Raw genomic sequence first — 19390 nt, 5'->3', positions numbered from 1 at the left:
TTTATTTTATATTTATTAAACATAGAGAATGAATGAATGTTCACAAATCATATAAATGCCAATAGCATATGGTTGACATTATTAGAATTAAAGGAATAGGTAACTGTGTTTATACACACACACAAATAGAAATCTTATATATTTCATATACAAAGTTAGCATTAATTTTCAGCTTAAATGATAGGAGATGGTTAAACACAACATTATATCTGAATACATCTATATGAATAAGCAGTTAGTGGTAGACATGATTGATACGTAATCTTCATTCCAGCTTGCTGAGAGCACTGCAGAGAAGTCCCATTTCACCTGAAATAAACCAATACATTTTGCCTTGTTATATTCATGTTCTATACTTAAAGGGCAGTGGAATTGCAAGCAAAAGCAATCATGCTTCAATGAAAAGAGAGCATGTAAAACGAAATGACAGAAAGAGCCTCTCCAAAAGCAATGATGATTGGTAGGAATGACCTGATTCTGAATGTTCACCACTCTTCCAACAAGATAAGCTGACTACTCACAGAAATATACAAAAGACAGTCTCCTTTTTATCTCCCCTTAGTCCATTTGAGGGTTTGCAAACAATGGTTTATTTATTAATGGCTTTAGTGCTTATTCTCCTATGACATCATCAGGAGATATGTATTCCATGCCTGGGATCCACAATACTCTATTAAATAATATGTGTGAATATCTCTACCTGCTCCATAGGAAGGGTAATTTTCGACAAATCACGCAGGGTTAAAGTCTGCATGTACTTTTTACCAGCAGACTATAGCCCATATTTTGAAAGTGGATTTATGTGCATAAATATGCTATAAAAATTTGTGGGTGTGCTCAGAACTCAGCGTGGCAACATGCTCAAAGTTATACCTGCTCAAAGGTATGTGTGCCCCAGCTCTATCCTCAGGAACATCTACTTTCTATGGGGCAGATTTTCAAAGGGGTATGCGCGTTACTTATGATTGTAACCCCGAGAATCTGCTCCTGCGCATGCCGGACGTGTGCAAGCCCCGGGACGCGTGTATGTCCCGGGGCTTTGAAAAAAGGGCAGGGGTGTGGGCATGGCGCCGGTCCGGGGGTGGTCCAGGGGCAGGACCGAGGCCTCCGGCACAGCGGCTGTGCTGGGGGATGGTGCGCCAGCAGCTGACTGGCACGAGCAAGTTCCGCCTGCCAGAGGCAGGCGTAAATCCTGCAACAAAGGTAGGGGAGGGGATTTAGGTAGGCCTCGGGGGTAGGTTAGATAGGGGAAGGTGGGGGGGGGGGGGGGGGAACGGGGAAAGCCATCGGTGTTCCCCTAGGGCTCGGAGTGCACAAGTGTGCACCCCCTTGCGCGCACCAACCCTGGATTTTATAATATGCGCGCGGCAGTGTGCGCATGTTATAAAATCGGGTGTACATTTGTTCGCGCCGGGTAGCACATGCAAATGTACCCCGGGCGCGCAGTTTACAAAATCTGCGCCCTAGTGCATAAATGTATACGTGAAATCATGTTGCACATGTTCTTTTATATAGAGAGAGCCTGAATTTATTTTCAAATGATTTACGCTTCTATTTTGAGGCTTTTTGGATGGTTCTAACCATCAAGAGAGAGTAACCACTCTTCTAGCTGAGAAAGAAGCTAACGAAATAGCCTTGTCTTTTTAAATAAATGAAAGAAGAGCTATAAGGCTTTTCAAGAGGATTTTGGACATTCGATACATTTTTGAATTTCTGGTCTTTTTTATGGTGACATTAGTTCCTTAGAGGGCTCCGTAGAAGAATTCCCTATCCCCTAGGATGCTCCCTGCCCGCATGCACACCTGCCATCCCAGAAAAAAATAAAATAACAGCTAGCATGTGCTTACTTTGAACTATAAGATTCTCACAATGTACTTTTTAAAGCGGAGAAAATGAATTGGAAAATAATACTTACTGCTGATAGAGTCAGCCAGATTCTTCAGCTGCTGGGCACTGTCCAGAACCTCAATGCTTTGGGTGTATGAATTGTAACGAACGGAGAAAGGTCGAGGAATCGTGGCAGCAAATTTCCTACAGCAGGAAACAAACACAGGGGTGCATTTCAAAAACATATCTTGCTCTGGAATCCCCATGGAGAAGGTAACTCTACGTCAGGGCTTCCCAAACTTGTCCTGGCGACCTCACAGCCAGTTGGGTTTTCAGGATATCCACAATGACTATGTGTGAGGTCAATCTGCATACACTGGAGACCAACTTGAATTATAGAAATGGCGAGCCGGCGCACGTAACTTCGGAAACAAAATTTAGGGGGGGAAGGGGATTTAGTTAGGGCTGGGGGGTGGGCTAGATAGGGGAAGGGAGGGGAAGGTGGGGGGGATCGCAAAAAAAGTTCCCTCCGAGGCCGCTCCGATTTTGGAGCGGCCTTGGAGGGAACGGGGAAAGCCATTGGAGCTCCCCTTGGCCTCGGCGCGCGCAAGGTGCACAAGTGTGCACCCCCTTGTGTGCGCCGACCCCAGATTTTATAACATGCGTGTGGCTGCACGTGCATGTTATAAAATTGGGCGTAGATTTGTTCGCGCCGGGTTGCGCGAACAAATCTACGCCCGTGCATAAGTTTTAAAATCTGGCCCATTATGCTTACCTCACTTTTTCCTTTGCATCTTCAAAGCTTTCTGCTACATAGTAAAGAGGCTGGAACTCAGTGATTGGATACTTTTGAGCTGCGGTCTTCTCAGGCTCAAAAGGGCGAACTTCCGGTTTGTCTGTCAAACAATACTGTGAGACAAACAAAAAGTCTACTAAAGTCAGTCTCTCACAGAATTCATTCACTCTTGAATTCTTAAGGCCAAACGAGGATTAAGGAGACGTTCTTATTTAGTCAGCCTCATAATGACAACGATTCTTAAAAGACTCATCAGCAGAATTAAAATATATAGGTGGGTTTACTGAACACTGACCTCCTAATGTGCAGGACAGCAGGGAAAGGGTTAAAGGAGTAATACCACTCTTGTTCTTTGAATTTATCAGCTGATTGCATTGGTATTATTTCTTCCTCCTTGTCCTCCTTTCCATTCTGCCATCAAGCTGTTTTATTTCTTACGATTTACATTCTTTGTGGGATAAAAGCTATCCAGCTTTCTTAGTGGTCTTACTTCCTGTTTATGACTATCTCCGCTCCACAGACATCTTCATGTCTACTTGTCATGTTCATTCCTTATGTTCCCACAAGTTTCTACTGATGGTCACCCCTGCGGTGCTCTAATTTATTTGGATCATTTATATAGTGGGATAGACAAAGTAGCAGGAGGTCTCAAAGCCAGGGACTGATTTCCAGAACGCTGCTCAGAGGCCAAGAGAGCGGGCTATTATTATATAACTGACTAGATATAGTGAAGTTACAACTACAATCTTGTAACCTAGCCGGTTATCTCAAGAAAGCTAGGCCTGTGCTCAGAGGTAGGCAGCTAAATTTCGCTTGCAAGCAGAGAAAATTCACTCTGCCTGGCTTTCTCTCCCAGGAACATCTCTTTTGAAAGTGGCAAAGTATAAGTATGCTTAATGAAAATAGATGGCTACATTTAGCCATTTTGCTAAGAAAATGTTTCCAAATGTCAGGTCAAGTCACATAACTACCAAAGCCAGGTTGCTAGATCCGTTTGAAAATCAATGCCTTATTTATTTTTTTTTTGGGGGGGGGGGGGGAGGGAGGGAGAGACTAGGAGAAACAAATGAAAATAAAGAAAATGTTGATGATGCAGGGGGGTTTTTTGTTGTTGTTGTTCTAATAGCTAACTGTTTTCTAAAGCATTTTGCTATCTGAAATAAGAAAATAATTCCAAGTCTATAACAATATGCAGGGATAGCATCCACAACCCCTGGGGATGGCAATCTCGGCTATCACACAATAAGGTGAAAGTTAAATGCCCAACAAGTGCATTAATTAGGGGATTGGCGAATATGTCGGGCTCGTGCACGCCAAGTAGATTTTAAAAGCTGCCGAGATAGGCGTGCATCTCCCGCAGCGCGCACATCTCAGAAGGTTTCAAAAAGGGGCGGAGCTTGGTCTGGGTGGGGCTGGGCATTTTGGTGCATGAAGCTGGGATGTGTGTGTAAATAGTTATGCAGTCCGGTGCGTGCCAAGACCCCCCTGCCGTGCACCTTTACTTCTTCTATGGGTGATGTGTAAGTTAAAAAAATAAAGAAAAATAGGCAGATCTGCGGGATTTTAAGGGTCAAGGATAACTGGGGGGGGGGGGGGGTGAAGGCTATTAAACTAGGGTGGTCTGGAAGATCTATCTCTTAACTGTGCAAACTGGGGACAAACTGGTAAAACTGGTTATAGACTTGGCATCCTCCTTTTAAAAATCTCCCGATTTATGTGGCAGAAGCGGCATTTACGTGCACTTGTACAGGCCCACTTAACATCTGGCGCACATGTGGGCTCGGCCAGGCTGTTTTATAATGTGCACGTATATATGCACAAGTTATAAAACAGCTGCATCCCTAGGCGCATGCCGACGAACACACACACATGCACGCCCGCGCGGCAGTTTGAAATTCACCGTCAGTGGCAATAGCTGGGGCCTGATGCACTAAACTGTTTCCCTGTAGGTACAGAATGTGAGAAAAGCTTTCGTGAATCCTGCCCTAGCCAGTGGCCAGGCTCAGACTGCATGCTTAACATGTTTTGGAGGGGGGTGGCCGTCTGCGATCCTTAGCTGTGGATTCTCATTATGATGGCAGGGTTAGGCAGGCGGGAGATAGGTATTAATCCAGAAAATAGGGTAAAACATCGAGGATTTGCAAATGAAGGTTGAGGACACTGTAGGCATGACTGCAATTGAGCTGAAAGCCCACAGGAAGAGGAGGATTAAACTCTGTTGGGCCACGAAAAAGTATTCTATTATATTTTGATTTACAACAAACCTGCAGTTCTCCGAATGATGACAGCAAACCCGCACCATATGCCTTTATATGGCCTTCCTGTTTACAGAGTCCAAACTCCACGGTAAACCAGTAGACCTAGTTTTAATATCCAAAACAAAAAGGCTGTAAATGCAACCAACTGATTGAAATTATGTTTGTGGCACTGCTCTCTACTACCAGCATCAGATCGCTCGCAGCAAAACAAAGGCAGGCATGAATGGTTCCAGGAAGTAAAAACAAACCCACTTCATATTTTATTAAAATGTCTATGTTAATATTTTTAGTTTTGCAACAGATTGGGGCAAAAATACTATGATACAAAATTATTTCCTCCCTGCTAAATAAAATGCCCAGTGGATTTCCTAGATCCCTTGTTTATTGGAGCTGACATGGTAATCACGAAGACCCTGCCCAGCATACAATGTCTGTATAATGGGCACAATTTAGGTGTGGATCACTGACAGTAAACTTTGTGCCCTTTTCTGACTTGTAATCAGTTTAAAAGGAACCAAACTAAAGGAACTGAAGGGCCCAACTCAGTGTTGATTAGGAACTGATGCTTTTGCCATGCTATGGAAGTCCTTCGACAGGAGGCATGAAGCATTAATATAAATCTAAATGAATCACAAGCTCTTGCTATCGATCAAGCTATTTTTTCCTAGCAGATTATGAAAGTGATAGAGCCTGATCTGCACTGCAGTACAATTATGCTCATGATCATTAATTACAATGAGCAATACAATTACAAAAGATGAGACCTGATCCAATAGTTTTTCAGACCATTTTGGACTTGATTCATTTTGATGTCTGGAGACTGATGGGCAGGAAATACTCAGGATTTCCTGAATGGCATTTGTTGTAAAAGGAGATATTCACTAGATAAAAAAAAGAAAGATATTTGGCATGGTCTGAAACAGATATTCAAAGTATGTAGGATGCGGAGTCGCTGCTGATGCTTCATTAATATCTTCCACCCCAGCCACAAACATCTATTTACCCAAATGCATGCAGTATTTGCTTCCCAAAACCTTTAGATTCAAATGTACTGTATTTATTCCTGTTTCAGGCTGGGGTAAATCTGGGACCCAGTAGTATTGCAGTTCTCATTAATATCTATAAGAGGGATTTTGACAATTTTAAAATTTTGAAACATTTGAGCAAAAACAGGAAAGCTAAATATATTGAATCTTCTTCTTTTAATCATAGTACCTTCAACTAAAAAATAAAATTAGCTATCTCACCCATTTTGAAACATTGCCTAATGTTTTCCATGCAAAAGCTGCTTTTAAAATGCCAAAGCTGCCTTCCCCAATGGCAATGTAGGCTGCTCTACTCTTTCAAAATCTGCTTGGGCCTATAAAAGTCCTTTTCAGATCCATCCTATTGAATCCACAGGCAATCAGGTTTTCAGAACAGGGCAACAGGGCAGGGAGCTTTTCTGAACTATTTCCTCACACAAAGGAGCTGTCCCCCCATCCCAGGTAAGTGTGTGTGTAGGGGGGGGGGGGGGAGAGGTCCACAACCATGGAGATGCTCTGCCTCCAGGTTGGGGAGAGGTGCGAAGGCTGGTGGAAGGGCCAGTGAGCTCAGTTTAAGCCAGGGCCTGTCCACCCACCAGCCTCTTCTTTCAGTGGATTTTCCCACTCAGCCCAACCCATTTTGGGACAGATTGTGTGATCTTGATGTCGCTTGGCGGGATTCTGAACAGTTGTGGCATAGGGGCCAGGGTTGATCACATCCTTTGGGGGCTTGGCAGTACTATTTCTGAAAGTTGATCAGGCAAAGAATACCAATTAGGTACTCTGCTGATACGTTGCTTATGACAAGTGTGATGTGAAAGCTGGTCATTCAAGCAGCGGACAAATATTACATCTTAATCCAGCTAAGTTTTGGTTCTGGCGGTCTGTATATGTAGACACAGAAAAGCCTTTAAGGCACGTTTCAAAAATAAAAAAAATAATTTATGTCACGTTACAATTGCACTTTAACAAAGTATAAACTTCACAGCATTTCACGTAATTTATTCAAAAAAGAGGTGGAAGGTGGGTTGGTTTATGATTAAATTTAAAAGGACAGGACAACTTGGATGGTTCCTACCACAAAATATATGAAGCCACCACTTTTCACTTTATATAATTAAAAAAAAAAAAAGAGTTGTGCTGTGAAATTTATGAATAGTTTATACCAGGTTCACTTTTTTTGACAATTCTATTGAACATTTTGAACCTTCGTCGATGATCAATTGATTGATTTGGTGAAAGCTGGTCAGGCAGTGAATACCAAATGGGTATTCCAGTCATTGTGTTGCATGGGTAGGTGAGAATGTAGACGAGTTGCCTGTCAGGTCTTCAGCTTTGATGGCAGGGATTGACCTGCTCACCCCCCAGTATTTGGGCTGGATCCTCAATGAGACCTGCTCTTGATATGGACGTCATCGGAGGGGTGAGGCTATTGCATTCGCATGATACGTATTGAGTCTTTATGAGATGCAGCTCAGGCGAGGACATGATCACCCTATAGGGATTGCATACTGTGTTTAATATTTTAATGGTTGAATTTAGTTATGTAATATGATCTGTGCTGTGGCTCTCTCCATCCAATAAAGACCTTTATTGGATGGAGAGAGCCACAGCACAGATTCACCAACATTCACAATCTAAGACCTTAGATTGTGAATGTTGGTGTTCCACAGAGCTTCATTCACAGCTTAATCAAAAGAAATTAGAGGGAGGTAGGCGGGTGGCGGGAGAGTGGAGTTGGAGATTATATGGGATTGAGGGAGGAGGCAAGCATGCACCTGATACGGTTGTGAAGATACATGACATATGCTCACATATATCGGACTGCCAACACAAGCAAAATTACATTTTTGCATATACACGTGTGGTCCTGGATGACTATGTTCTTTCATGTTCCTTTACTAGGTTGCTCACTGTTCCCTGTATAGAGTAATCAGTGCTCACTACCCTAAGATGGCTTTAGTGTAGAACGATACTTATTCCTGGGACCGAGCAATAAGAAACTGAACCTATTCTTTGGGATCTGCTGAGCACTTCCTAATGATCCAGAAAGGCCACCGTAGTAGAGAGAGGATGCTGGGTACCGTGGACCTTGGGTCGGATGCAGCATGGCACATCTTATGTTTTCATAGTTGTACAGTGAAGGACATGGTCTTCCTTGGAGTGATGTAAAGGCAAAGAATGCAAAGTATTTTGATACAGGCCTCGTTTTCTTATACATGTGAGCATTCCTTAACTCCTTATTACACTGTCTTCAACGTCCTTCTACTTTTGATAGATTTTTTTTTCTACCAGGAATAAAAGATTTAGATGTTTTTTTTTTTTCTTTTCCTATTGCCCCTGAGGAGTTGAGCTGCTTAAGTGGTGCAGAGTGTATTTCAATGAATTAGTGTGATGACTGAAGTTCCCTTAGTTTGAGTTGACATTCAAGGTTGATATTTGCTTATTTCGCTTCCTCTGCCCAATGCCAGAAATTGGTGCTGCCTGCATTTGGGGTAAAGAATAATTAAATTAAAGTGTTCTATAAAACAGCTGATAATAATATATTACTAGATTTGGCTCGGGAGCTGGTCTATAGATTGAATAAAGATGGTTTATTCATTTTTGCCAAGATACGCAAGGCTCGTGAACTATACTTTTTAAACTAAGGTGTAACTCTTTCTATTTGCCGCAATTAATGAATATAGTTTACCCATTATTTTTTTTTTCTAGGCACCACATTTGGGTGAATCGAACATGTAGATAGTTTGTACCATATGACATGCTCAAATTTTTTAATTTGAAAATAATTATTGGTCAAATATTTTACAGGTGCTTTTCACAGCAGGGTGAAACAGAAGGGCAATATCATTAGATGCTAGGGATGTGAATCGTTTTTTGACGATTTAAAATATCGTCCGATATATTTTAAATCGTCAAAAATCGTTAGAGCCGCGATACAATAACAATTCCCCCGATTTATCGTCAAAAAATCGTAAATCGGGGGAAGGGGGAGGGCGGGAAAACCGGCACACTAAAACAACCCTAAAACCCACCCCGACCCTTTAAAATAAATCCCCCACCCTCCCGAACCCCCCCAAAATGCCTTAAATTACCTGGGGTCCAGAGGAAGGGTCCCGGTGTGATCTTTTACTCTCGGACCTCGGACCTCTGTGTGTTGTAGAAACAAAATGGCGCCGGCACTACCTTTGACCTGTCATATGACAGGCCGGCGCCATTTTGTTTTTTTGTCCCCTGACGTCAGGAGCATAGGAGATTGCTCCCGGACCCCCGCTGGACCCCCAGGGACTTTTGGCCAGCTTGGGGGCGCCTCCTGACCCCCACAAGACTTGCCAAAAGTCCAGCGGGGGTCCGGGAGCGATCTCCTACCGCGAATCATTTTTCCGTACGGAAAATGGTGCCGGCCATACGGTGTATGGCCGGCACCATTTTTATTGTGGGAGCGATCTCCTACCGCGAATCGTTTTTCCATACAGAAAAACGATTCGACTGCAGGAGGTCTTCTGGACCCCCGCTGGACTTTTGGCAAGTCTTGTGGGGGTCAGGAGGCTCCTGACGTCGGGGGACAAAAAACCAAAATGGCGCCGGCCTGTCATATGACAGGTCAAAGGTAGCGCAGGCGCCATTTTGTTTCTACAACGCACGGAGGTCCGAGGTCCGAGAGTAAAAGATCACACCGGGACCCTTCCTCTGGACCCCCGCTGGACCCCCGCTGGACCCCCGCTGGACTTTTGGTTCGGGAGGGTGGGGGATTTATTTTAAAGGGTCAGGGTGGGTTTTAGGGTTGTTTTAGTGTGCCGGTTTTCCCGCCTTCCCCCCCCCCCACTGGACCCCAGGTAATTTAAGGCATTTTGGGGGGGTTCGGGAGGGTGGGGGGATTTATTTTAAAGGGTCGGGGTGGGTTTTAGGGATGTTTTAGTGTGCCGGTTTTCGATTTACACGATTTACACGATTTACACGATATTTAAAAAACCCAAACTGCGACGATCCGATTCCCTCCCCCTCCCAGCCGAAATCGATCGTTAAGACGATCGATCACACGATTCACATCTCTATTAGATGCTAACACTGAACAAGTAGGATCATCAACTTCCATTTTTTAATGTGCGCTTCGTACTATTAAGTAGAAGACAGTTATCCTTTAGCTTGAGGACACAAAAAGTAGAAAAACAGTTGAATTACCGTGGCAAGTTTCTCGACGTATTCATCCGGAGCCCCCAGGGATGCAAGCCCAATTTCCTGCAAGCATCAGAGTTTCCTGCGTTACTGTTGCTTAGCGTTTGATTCACTTAAATGTCCAACACTGTCGCCCACCTGCTTTGTTCAGAAGCAATTCTTATGCTGGCCCAGGGCTGCTAACATTTCTTCTTCGGGAAGAAGAATGTACTCTTTTGTAAACCAAACGCTTTACCTTTCCTACCATTTTGCTCTGGAAAATTCCCCTACCCCAATGCATGTTATTACGGGACTAAAATATTGCTCTTGAGTTTCTTCTTCTCATTAAATCTCATTCTCAAAAACTCTCAACTGTTACCATTTCCGCAGGGCAGACTCTTAATTCTAGCCAGGGGATGGGTTCTGCATATTCACATTATTATAGTAAAAACAAACAAATAAATAAATAAATAAATAAGTAAACAACCCTTCCAGTGGGAGAGAGACATGAGAGAGAGAGAGTTTACAGCAACCATAAAATCATGAGCTCTTAAGTTAGGGGTGTAAATCTCCAATCCTGGAGGACCACACAGACAGGCCTGGTTTTCAGAGTAACCAGGCTACTGCAAATTACACTGAAAACCAGACCTCTCTGCTGTCCTGGAGGACCGGAGCCAATCATTTTTGTTCTAAGTGGATGCAGACAGAGACAGGAACAGGGCAGGGAGCCCTTTCTGAACGATTTCGGAGCGGCCTCGGAGGGAACAGGCAGCGCACACCGGGCTTGGCGCGCGCAAGTTGCACAAATGTGCACCCCCTTGCGCGTGCCGACCCCGGATTTTATAAGATACGCGTGGCTACGCGCGTATCTTATAAAATCCAGCGTACTTTTGTTCACGCCTGGTGCACGAACAAAAGTACGCGCTCGCGCAAATTTATAAAATCTACCCCTATATATATTTGACGGACCAATAAGACGTTTTCTGCACTTGTCGTGTGTACACATTTAACTTTCTTGAACCATGAGGAGCTCTGGAGTCGAGGTGGGGGCCACTAGCACCACCAGAGAATTCTGACTAAGGGGGGGGGGGGGTTAGGATGAGGTGTGATGGCTTGCACAGCCCTTTTCAAATATGGCAGCCCTCAATGTGGCCATCAACAGCAGGAATGCTTCGAGAGTTATCATGGCTGGGTACGTACAGGCAAACTCCCTGGCTGTGGCGACGTATGCAGCATTTCATGTGTGCGTGAGCTACAGATGCACATGCAACAATTTGCATTCACGGCAAATGTTCTTCCAATTACATTGGCCTCTTGGTTTGAATCTCAAATGTCTGTGGTATATGCAACTTCTACTGATTGGTTAAAACTGCTGTGCACGCATCCCATGTGTCAGCCTTTCTGACGCCCACTACCTGTTATTGTAACTATAGGGATATGACCTACCAAAAAGCAGCAATACGAACATTAAACAGCAATGCTATCAAAGCAATTCTTTAAGCAAAACAACAGAGAACGATTCAATTTCTTACCTGTGAAAACTGAGCAAAACTACGATCAGCAAATAAGGGAACATGCCCGAGAAGCTCATGGCAGATGTCACTGGAAAAAAACCCCAGCATCATTAACATGTTTTTGAAACAAAAAAAAATGATAGGACCTAATTTTTGTTACTTCTATTTCATTTGTAGGTGAGAACCTCTAACTAGCCTTGGGGGGTAAAATTCACCTGCACACAGTACAAAATACAATATTTTTTTTTTCCTTTTTTTTAATGGGAGGTGTAAACCTTCTGACTTGGCCTGGGCCCAGACTGTTTTGTGGCCCCAGTTTCACTCAAGTAAATGTTTTTTTTAAAATCAGGGCCTATGTAATGTCATGTCAGAGGACACAAATATTGTAAGTGGTATTAAATTTTTATCTTTAGCTTCTTTCTAATGAATGAAGAGTGAACCACAGTCCATGCCTTTCAGTCAGTTGCTGCAATGGCTGAGCTGACAAGCATGAGTCGAAAAGTGGCAATAAACCCCAGGTATTTGTGAATGAAGGCCCTGGGACATTAGCCCTAGTAAGGGCTTGTTCTGATTCAACTGTAAACTCAAAGGAGCAGGAGGAAACTGCTTTTCACAACAAAGAAGAGAAAAAATATATTATACCTTTCTGAATATTAGGTGTCACTGAATCTTCTTTTTTCCACAGAAATGTTTCTTAGTTTCAGTGTAATGTAATTCTGTTTTTTCATCTGTATTCAAATACTCACGGCTCTGGTGTGTACATTGGTTTTGATCCATGTCGAATATACTGTGTAGAATGAAATACCCTGAACGCCAAACCGGCCAGGAAATCTCGAGAGGACAAGAGACCAGCAACAGGACGCAAGCGGAAACCAGTGCAGGCTTGAAGGGAAAGCAAGCAAAGACAGTTGACTGAGCTGAGCCACAAGGCCCCACTGCATAAATCAAAGATACTGGATGACCAAAGAATTGTGCTTGCTGTGTTGGTCCACTTGGAATTAAAGGTCCAACAAACAGGTTGTAGGTGGATGAGATACAACAGAATATATAGGTTGCAAACCATTTTATCTAAGCAAATCTTATTATCTAATGATGAGCCTTATAAATTTGCCACCATTTGAAGGTGAAAATCAGAGCACGATTATTTCAAATTTAATAGTCTTATAAGCATCTACTAGTCATAAACAGAGAGTAGATGCAGGCATAAACCCCAAAAAAGCCATAAAGCTGGACTGGAAATAACTAATAAAGAAACAGTGCTCTTAGATTTGCAGAAATGCTTTGGCTGAAATGGTTATCCTGATAGCTAGTGAATTGTGTTGCGTAAGAACATAAGAGCATAAGAAATTGCCATACTGGGTCAGACCAAGGGTCCATCAAGCCCAGCATCCTGTTTCCAACAGTGGCCAATCCAGGCTACAAGTACCTGGCAAGTAGCCAAAAACTAAGTATATCCCAAGCTACTGATGCTAGTAATAGCAGTGGCTATTTTCTAAGTCAACTTGATTAATAGCAGGTAATGGACTTCTCTTCCAAGAACTTATCCAAACCTTTTTTAAACCCAGCTACACTAACTGCACTAACCACATTCCCTGGCAATAAGTTCCAGAGTTTAATTGTGTGTTGAATGAAAAAGAACTTTCTCCGATTAGTTTTAAATGTGCTACATGCTAACTTCATGGAATGCCCCCTGGTCCTTCTATTATCCGAAAGAGTAAATAACCGATTCACATTTACCCGTTCTATACCTCTCATGATTTTAAACACCTCTATCATATCCCCCCTCAGCCGTCTCTTCTCCAAGCTGAACAGCTTAACTGAGGGTCAGGGAAAATCTGGGCAAAAACATCATCTTTAAATTCTCACACATTAAGAGGTGAATTTTAAAAGCCCAACGCATGCATTAATTAGGGGATGCACAAAGAAGTTGGACTTGCACACGCCGAGTGGATTTTAAAAGCCACCAAGATACATGTGTATCTCCCGCAGCATGCACATCTTGAAAGTTTTTAAAAATGGGCAGGGCATGGTCATTGTCTGGGCGGGGCATGCGCTGTTTGGGGCATGAACCTAAGATATGTATGTAAATACTCACATGACTTGGCATGCGCTGAGGCACGTCTGCTATGGATGACGTGTAAGTTAAAAAAGAAAAAAAACTAGGCAGATTTGTGGGATTTTAAGGGTCAGTGACAACTGGGGGGAGTGAAGGCTGTTAAACTAGGGTGGGTTTGGAGGCCCTCTCTCTTAACTGGGACAACTAGGGATGAAGTAGTAAAACTGGAAATAGCGCTGACGCACGCCCTTTTAAAAATACCCCAGTTTACATGGTAGAAGCAGCATTTGCACGCATGCGCACACACACTTAAAATTTAGCACAAATGTGCACTTGGCTAGGCTATTTTATAACATATGGCAGCATCCCTGGGTGTGGGCCAATGTATATGTGCAAATATACACATGCACACTGGTTTGAAAGTTTGTGTCTAGATGTCCTGGTAAAAATATGATTGATGAATATAATGCAATCAGCCTCTGAAAAGGGAGAAGTGAGGGAGATGTATGATATATGTTATGAGTACCTCGCAAAACATGACCTTAAGCACCATTATAATATTGATAAACATATAGGATGTCAATAAAATCAATACGTGGAGCATATGCATTATATTCAGAAATGCACATATAACATCAATATTTTCGGTATATGTCAAAATGCGGTAAGGCGTTTTCACATGCGTTTAGGGCTTATCGCATGTGATAACAATCCGAAAAAGAGGAGGAGTGGGCTTGCCTGTCTGTGTGAGAGAGAGAGAGAGAGAGAGAGAGACTAGCCGTAATGGCCTCTCCCTAGATAGGTATTTATATCTCTATGAGAGGCCCACCTAGTAACTTGAGGTGAGGTTTAGGTATTAGTGTAGGAGTTAGGGGCCACTTTGAAATTCAACGTGAGACGTACGAACAGAACAGTGCTCTCTTGTGAAGATTTGATGACCTTCGGAGTGAGGAAACTCACCCAAAGATGAGATTTGTGCAATGTTCTCTCCACCCAGTGGTTGAATGCAGGAAATACAAGAGGTCTGGCACTTATCGCAAAGTCTGAAAATGTTATCGCAATTTGAGCTAACTTAGCTCTTCGCATAGGTAATTAGCGCAAATTGCGACAAACCGTACATTAGCATAAAACACGCCCCTTTTGCTATCGCATGCGATACTTATCTCGTTTTGATAAATCCAGGCCTTAGCCAACTAAGTCTGACTGGGCTTAAGAGTTGTCCTTAAGTTAGTCTGATAAGTTTATTTGCTATATGGACAGTGACTGAATATGGACTTTATATTTTATCCATAGGCAAACAATAGGAAAACAAGTCCATAAATTCTTAAAGGAAATCTATGCAGATTGTAACTGGGCAGGTCATTTAAAACAATACCAACAAGAGTATACATCCATTAATTTTCCATTTTCAAAAAGTTCCTAAAATACTTTTTTTTCACTTCACCCTTTACTAGAGTGTGAATTAATGTCTTCAGTCAGTACGTCACATCCTTTATACCAGGGGTCTCCAAACTCGGTACTTAAGGTTTCAGAATTGCCACAATGAATGTGCATGAGATCTGTTTCATGCGCTGCCTCCATTGTACGCAACTAGATCTCATGCATATTCAGCATAGAAATCCTGAAAACTAGACTGGGCTGTGGCCTTCCTAGAACAAGTTTAGGGACACCACCCCCCCTCCCCCGCTTTATACAGCGAGCAGTACTCGTACTTACTCTGGAGAAAGTTAGAAACATCTTCCAGTTGTGGAATATTGTCTTCATGGTATCCACAGTATTCTTCAAGAAGTGGGAACACATGATTATGTTCATAGCAGGCATGCGTAGGATACAAAGTCTTCAGCTCCTTGAACACAGTGCCCCATGTTCTCTTCTCTTCCTCAGTGTAACTCACGTGAGGAATAGGCTGCCCACTGGAAAACCAAGGGAAATTATCTATGACCTAACGTAGGTACTCTGCACCCTTTATTTTGCATGCCCAAACATTACCTCCCCAAAGCAATTTGCCCCTTCATCAGATCAGCCTCCTATTTATTGACCCTTTGCTCACCCCCTGCAGTGCTCACTTGACCTGACAGAAAACTACTTCTGCCCAAGCTATTCCACCCACCACCACCACCACTAATGTCCTGCCTTTGCTCACTGATCAATACACAAAGTTCTTCCAGTCATTACCTGTTTCAGATCAGACGCATATCTCCTTACCCCTCATGGACAGTGGCTAAGTTATGCACCCACCCACCCCCTTGTAACAATGTCTAGCCTGTATGTGAACAAAAGGAGGATCCCCTGTGGGCAACTGGGTAAAACTGAAAGGTGTTACAGTGTTTTTGCTTTATTTTGTTTTTACCAAATTTGGTGGCATTACTTATTTTATTTGAATTCTAGGTGCAGACATTAAGCACCAAAATGTAATCATTACAGTGCAAGACACATTTCAGAAAAGGCACCATTTTTGAACTATGTCTTGAAGGGTAATGATTAAGAGAGAGACGATTATTTGACCCCCTGAGGAAGGCAGATATTTCTGCCAAAACATCGGCTGCATTGGGCGCATGGGAGAGGGAGCGCTGAGATTTCAAGTGCTTTCATTAGAAGATGATAAATGACTTTTACATTACTGATTCTGAAGGCGATTGATATAATCAAAAACTGAGCTGGTAGATGATGTGAGAGAGAGTGCCACCGTCTGATCCTGTCTGGAGCCCATTGCAGGCAGGAGACAGTAGATTATTTCTTTTTAACGCTACATACAGCCCCGATACCAAATTCTTTGTAAAACTTAGCAAATCACAGTGTAAGGGACACCTTCATAAGCTGACCATAACTGAGCTCAAACAGAAAAAACCCCCACCCAATATACATTTATACTGTGTTTTCCAATAATGCAGAGGTTTCAGCATATTCAACTTGCTCACCAGTCAGGCTACTGTAATGGTCTTATAAGGTAATGCTCATTTTATTTCAGGCAGGTTTCCCATGTCATTTATTTTCCAGTTTTGAAAATTTGAGGGGCAGTTTTCGGCCCGCCTGTCGCTTTCCCTCCCTAAATGATGTTGCCTTTTGTCTTGCCCAGGGCACGCTCCTCCTTCCCGGCTCCGCCACCTGACAGCAGCGGGGCCTGGGACAGTGCTCAGAACAGGAAGCAATGATGATCCACATCTGTTAACAGAGAACACCCAAGGGATGTTTCCCCATGGGCTCTGCAGAGGTGGGAGTGGTGTTCGCTTGTGCAGAGAGTGTTGCATCCAACCTACTCGCTGCCTCTCTGCACGCACAGGACGATGCAATACGGGCGCGTAGAAAATGGGTGCTCGATGCTCAGCGCCCGCTTTCCTAAGGCGCGCCCAGCCACCTCTCCTGGGCCCGTGATCCAATGTTTAAATGCGGGGTCGTGCTAAAAAGTAGGCACTAGGGAAAATTTTGCGTCCCTAGTGCCTGCTCGGCATCAGTCACCCAGGAGAGTTGGCTGTCAGTGTGCGCGCATATTGTGCCGCTACTGGCACAATTTGACTGGTGCCAGTCAAATTGTGCCAGTCATTACCATACCCAGTTGCCCGCAGGGGATCATCCTTTTGTTCACATACAGGCTAGACATTGTTACAAGGGGGTGGGTGGGTGCATAACTTAGCCACTGTTCATAAGGGGTAAGGAGATATGCGTCTGATTTGAAACAGGTAATGACTGGAAGAACCTTGTGTATTGATACACAAGATACACAGCCTGGGCCGTTTATCTTCTACATGTATATTGGGTGCTCAGAATTGTTTTTTCAAGACTTCTTTTTTAACCTGGATCTGCTTTCTGTGGTTCCTCCTACTTAGCATCCCAACGATACTAAGAGGAGGAATCACAGAAAGCAGGAAGTTTTTGTTTTTTTCCAATGAGCCCTTGAGCACCTCAGACCTTTACGCCAGACCCAGGCTGGCGTAAAATTTGCCGCATTGGCTACATGGGAAATTTTTGGAATCGAGGGGATTAGTTAATAGCCTCACCTACATCTACATTACATGTGATGAGCGCTATTAGCTATGCTGTGGTTTGGACGCACGGTTTTGGACATGCTAACCCCCGCATTGCATTGGGGGTCATGGATGCACGTCCAAAACGCTCGTCCAATCGTGTGTAAAGCTGTGCGCTTGGCTGAGCGCACTATATTGCATCGGCCTGAAAATGCACTAAATCACTTTCCCCTTCACTAACAGGTTTCAATGCGCACGATGGGCTAGCACGCACTAAAATCTGTTAGTGTGCTGGAAACAAAGCATAAGGTATCTCTCCCTTCCAAAAAAAAAAAATGACAACTGTCAGATTCAACTACACCTATTCCCCCCTCCTGTAATCTCAAATATCAAGTCAATCCGTCCTCTGGTGTGCCTGTTGAAATGAGGTCACAGATGGACAGACAGACAGACAGATGGATAAGATCTACCTATTAGATGTTCACTCTTTTACTTTGTAAATGAATGAATAAAAAGAAGCAGCCTGCTTTCTAAAATCACCTGACAATGAAAATAAGATAGTTGGTTGTAATAATCTTTTTTCTCCCACCAGTCCTGTCTAAATTTTGCATAACACTTATCCAGCCCCGCTGCACGTTATGGTACTAAAATATAGTGGTTTCTACAACAATGCACAGAATGTCTGCAGGATCTAATCTTCTTCTGCTGTCTTCCAACCTTCTCTCTTAATAAAAAAAAAAATACTAATAAGTTCAAGCACTTTTCCAGCTAATCTATCTATATTGCTTGCTTTTTTTCAGTTGTAAAGGAAAATTGCTTGGTGCAGCTGGGTCAGGAACGATAAAAGTGGAACATTAAGCAGGGGGAATACAAGCGATTCATTAAGTTAATAGTGTATGCGGCTCCTACTATGCAAATTATACCCTCACTCTCTCTTCAGATAAAGGGAAGAATACCAGAAGCCGCATTATTCACGATTCAGGTCTTTGTAGCAGCATCAGATAATGCTACACAATTACACAACAAAGCCAGTGAGCCTAATTTGAATGTGTGTCTTATGCAATTTGGTTTTCCTTAGCTGTAATTTTTTGATGAAGGCCTTTAACAAAAGGATTTAAAACACACACACACACACACACACATATATATAAATATATCACACTGAAAATGTTGCTTGCAAGTGTTTCATTTTCCACTCATGGAAAGGATAAGCATCCAGATTTGCAAAGAATATTCAGAGACACGAAATGGGAGGTATTGCATCTCATGCCAAATCCTGTAATTTATTATTTTTTTAAATCAAATTTCAAGACCCTTCTCATGTCCAGGGTGGTGCATACTCACTGTCTGTAGTTGAAGGCAATGTCAGCAAACTGCTTCCGACGAGCTCGATATACAGAATCTGTGAATCCCTGAAAAAGAAACATTAAACCCGTCTCTCCTTTGCTTCTGGGGCAACAGGCAGGATTGCAAAACTAATACTGGTAGGGTTTAAAAAAAAAATAAACAACGAATGCGAGAAAAGTCCACCAACAAACCCACGGAATGTGTCAGCGCCTACCACAGTCCAACAGTGCTTTGTTTTCCAATTGCAAATGTATTTTTCCCACCTTTATCACTTTTAAGAATAACAGCACATCAATAATTAAAGGGGGGGATATTACGCCACCTCATCCCTGTCCTCTCCCCCATACAGGGACTTTCTTGGCATTTAGCACCCTGTCTTGAAATAACTGAACATCTCAGGCAAAGTCCAGGGTTTTAAAACCCACCTGCAGCATTTGGAAGGTAATTTCA

The 19390-nt window shown here is 43.0% G+C and overlaps 1 protein-coding gene across 3 annotated transcripts in view; it reads right to left on the bottom strand.

The window, feature by feature from the left end:
- The window catches only part of PAH (phenylalanine hydroxylase), a 126853-nt gene continuing 107463 nt past the window's right edge, over positions 1-19390 (bottom strand). For all 3 annotated transcript variants that reach the window (XM_029599684.1, XM_029599685.1, XM_029599688.1), the window contains exons 5-13: positions 18938-19005; positions 15348-15544; positions 12322-12457; positions 11594-11663; positions 10089-10145; positions 4888-4983; positions 2603-2736; positions 1916-2031; positions 1-309 (exon numbers count right to left, since the gene is read on the bottom strand). In XM_029599684.1, coding sequence (XP_029455544.1) covers positions 266-309; positions 1916-2031; positions 2603-2736; positions 4888-4983; positions 10089-10145; positions 11594-11663; positions 12322-12457; positions 15348-15544; positions 18938-19005 — 918 coding nt within the window. In that variant the 3' untranslated portion in view covers positions 1-265. The remainder of the gene's footprint in view (positions 310-1915; positions 2032-2602; positions 2737-4887; positions 4984-10088; positions 10146-11593; positions 11664-12321; positions 12458-15347; positions 15545-18937; positions 19006-19390) is intronic.

This window comes from Rhinatrema bivittatum, chromosome 4, assembly GCF_901001135.1.
Source record: "Rhinatrema bivittatum chromosome 4, aRhiBiv1.1, whole genome shotgun sequence".
NCBI lineage: Eukaryota > Metazoa > Chordata > Amphibia > Gymnophiona > Rhinatrematidae > Rhinatrema > Rhinatrema bivittatum.
This window is presented reverse-complemented; position numbering and strand designations above follow the sequence as displayed.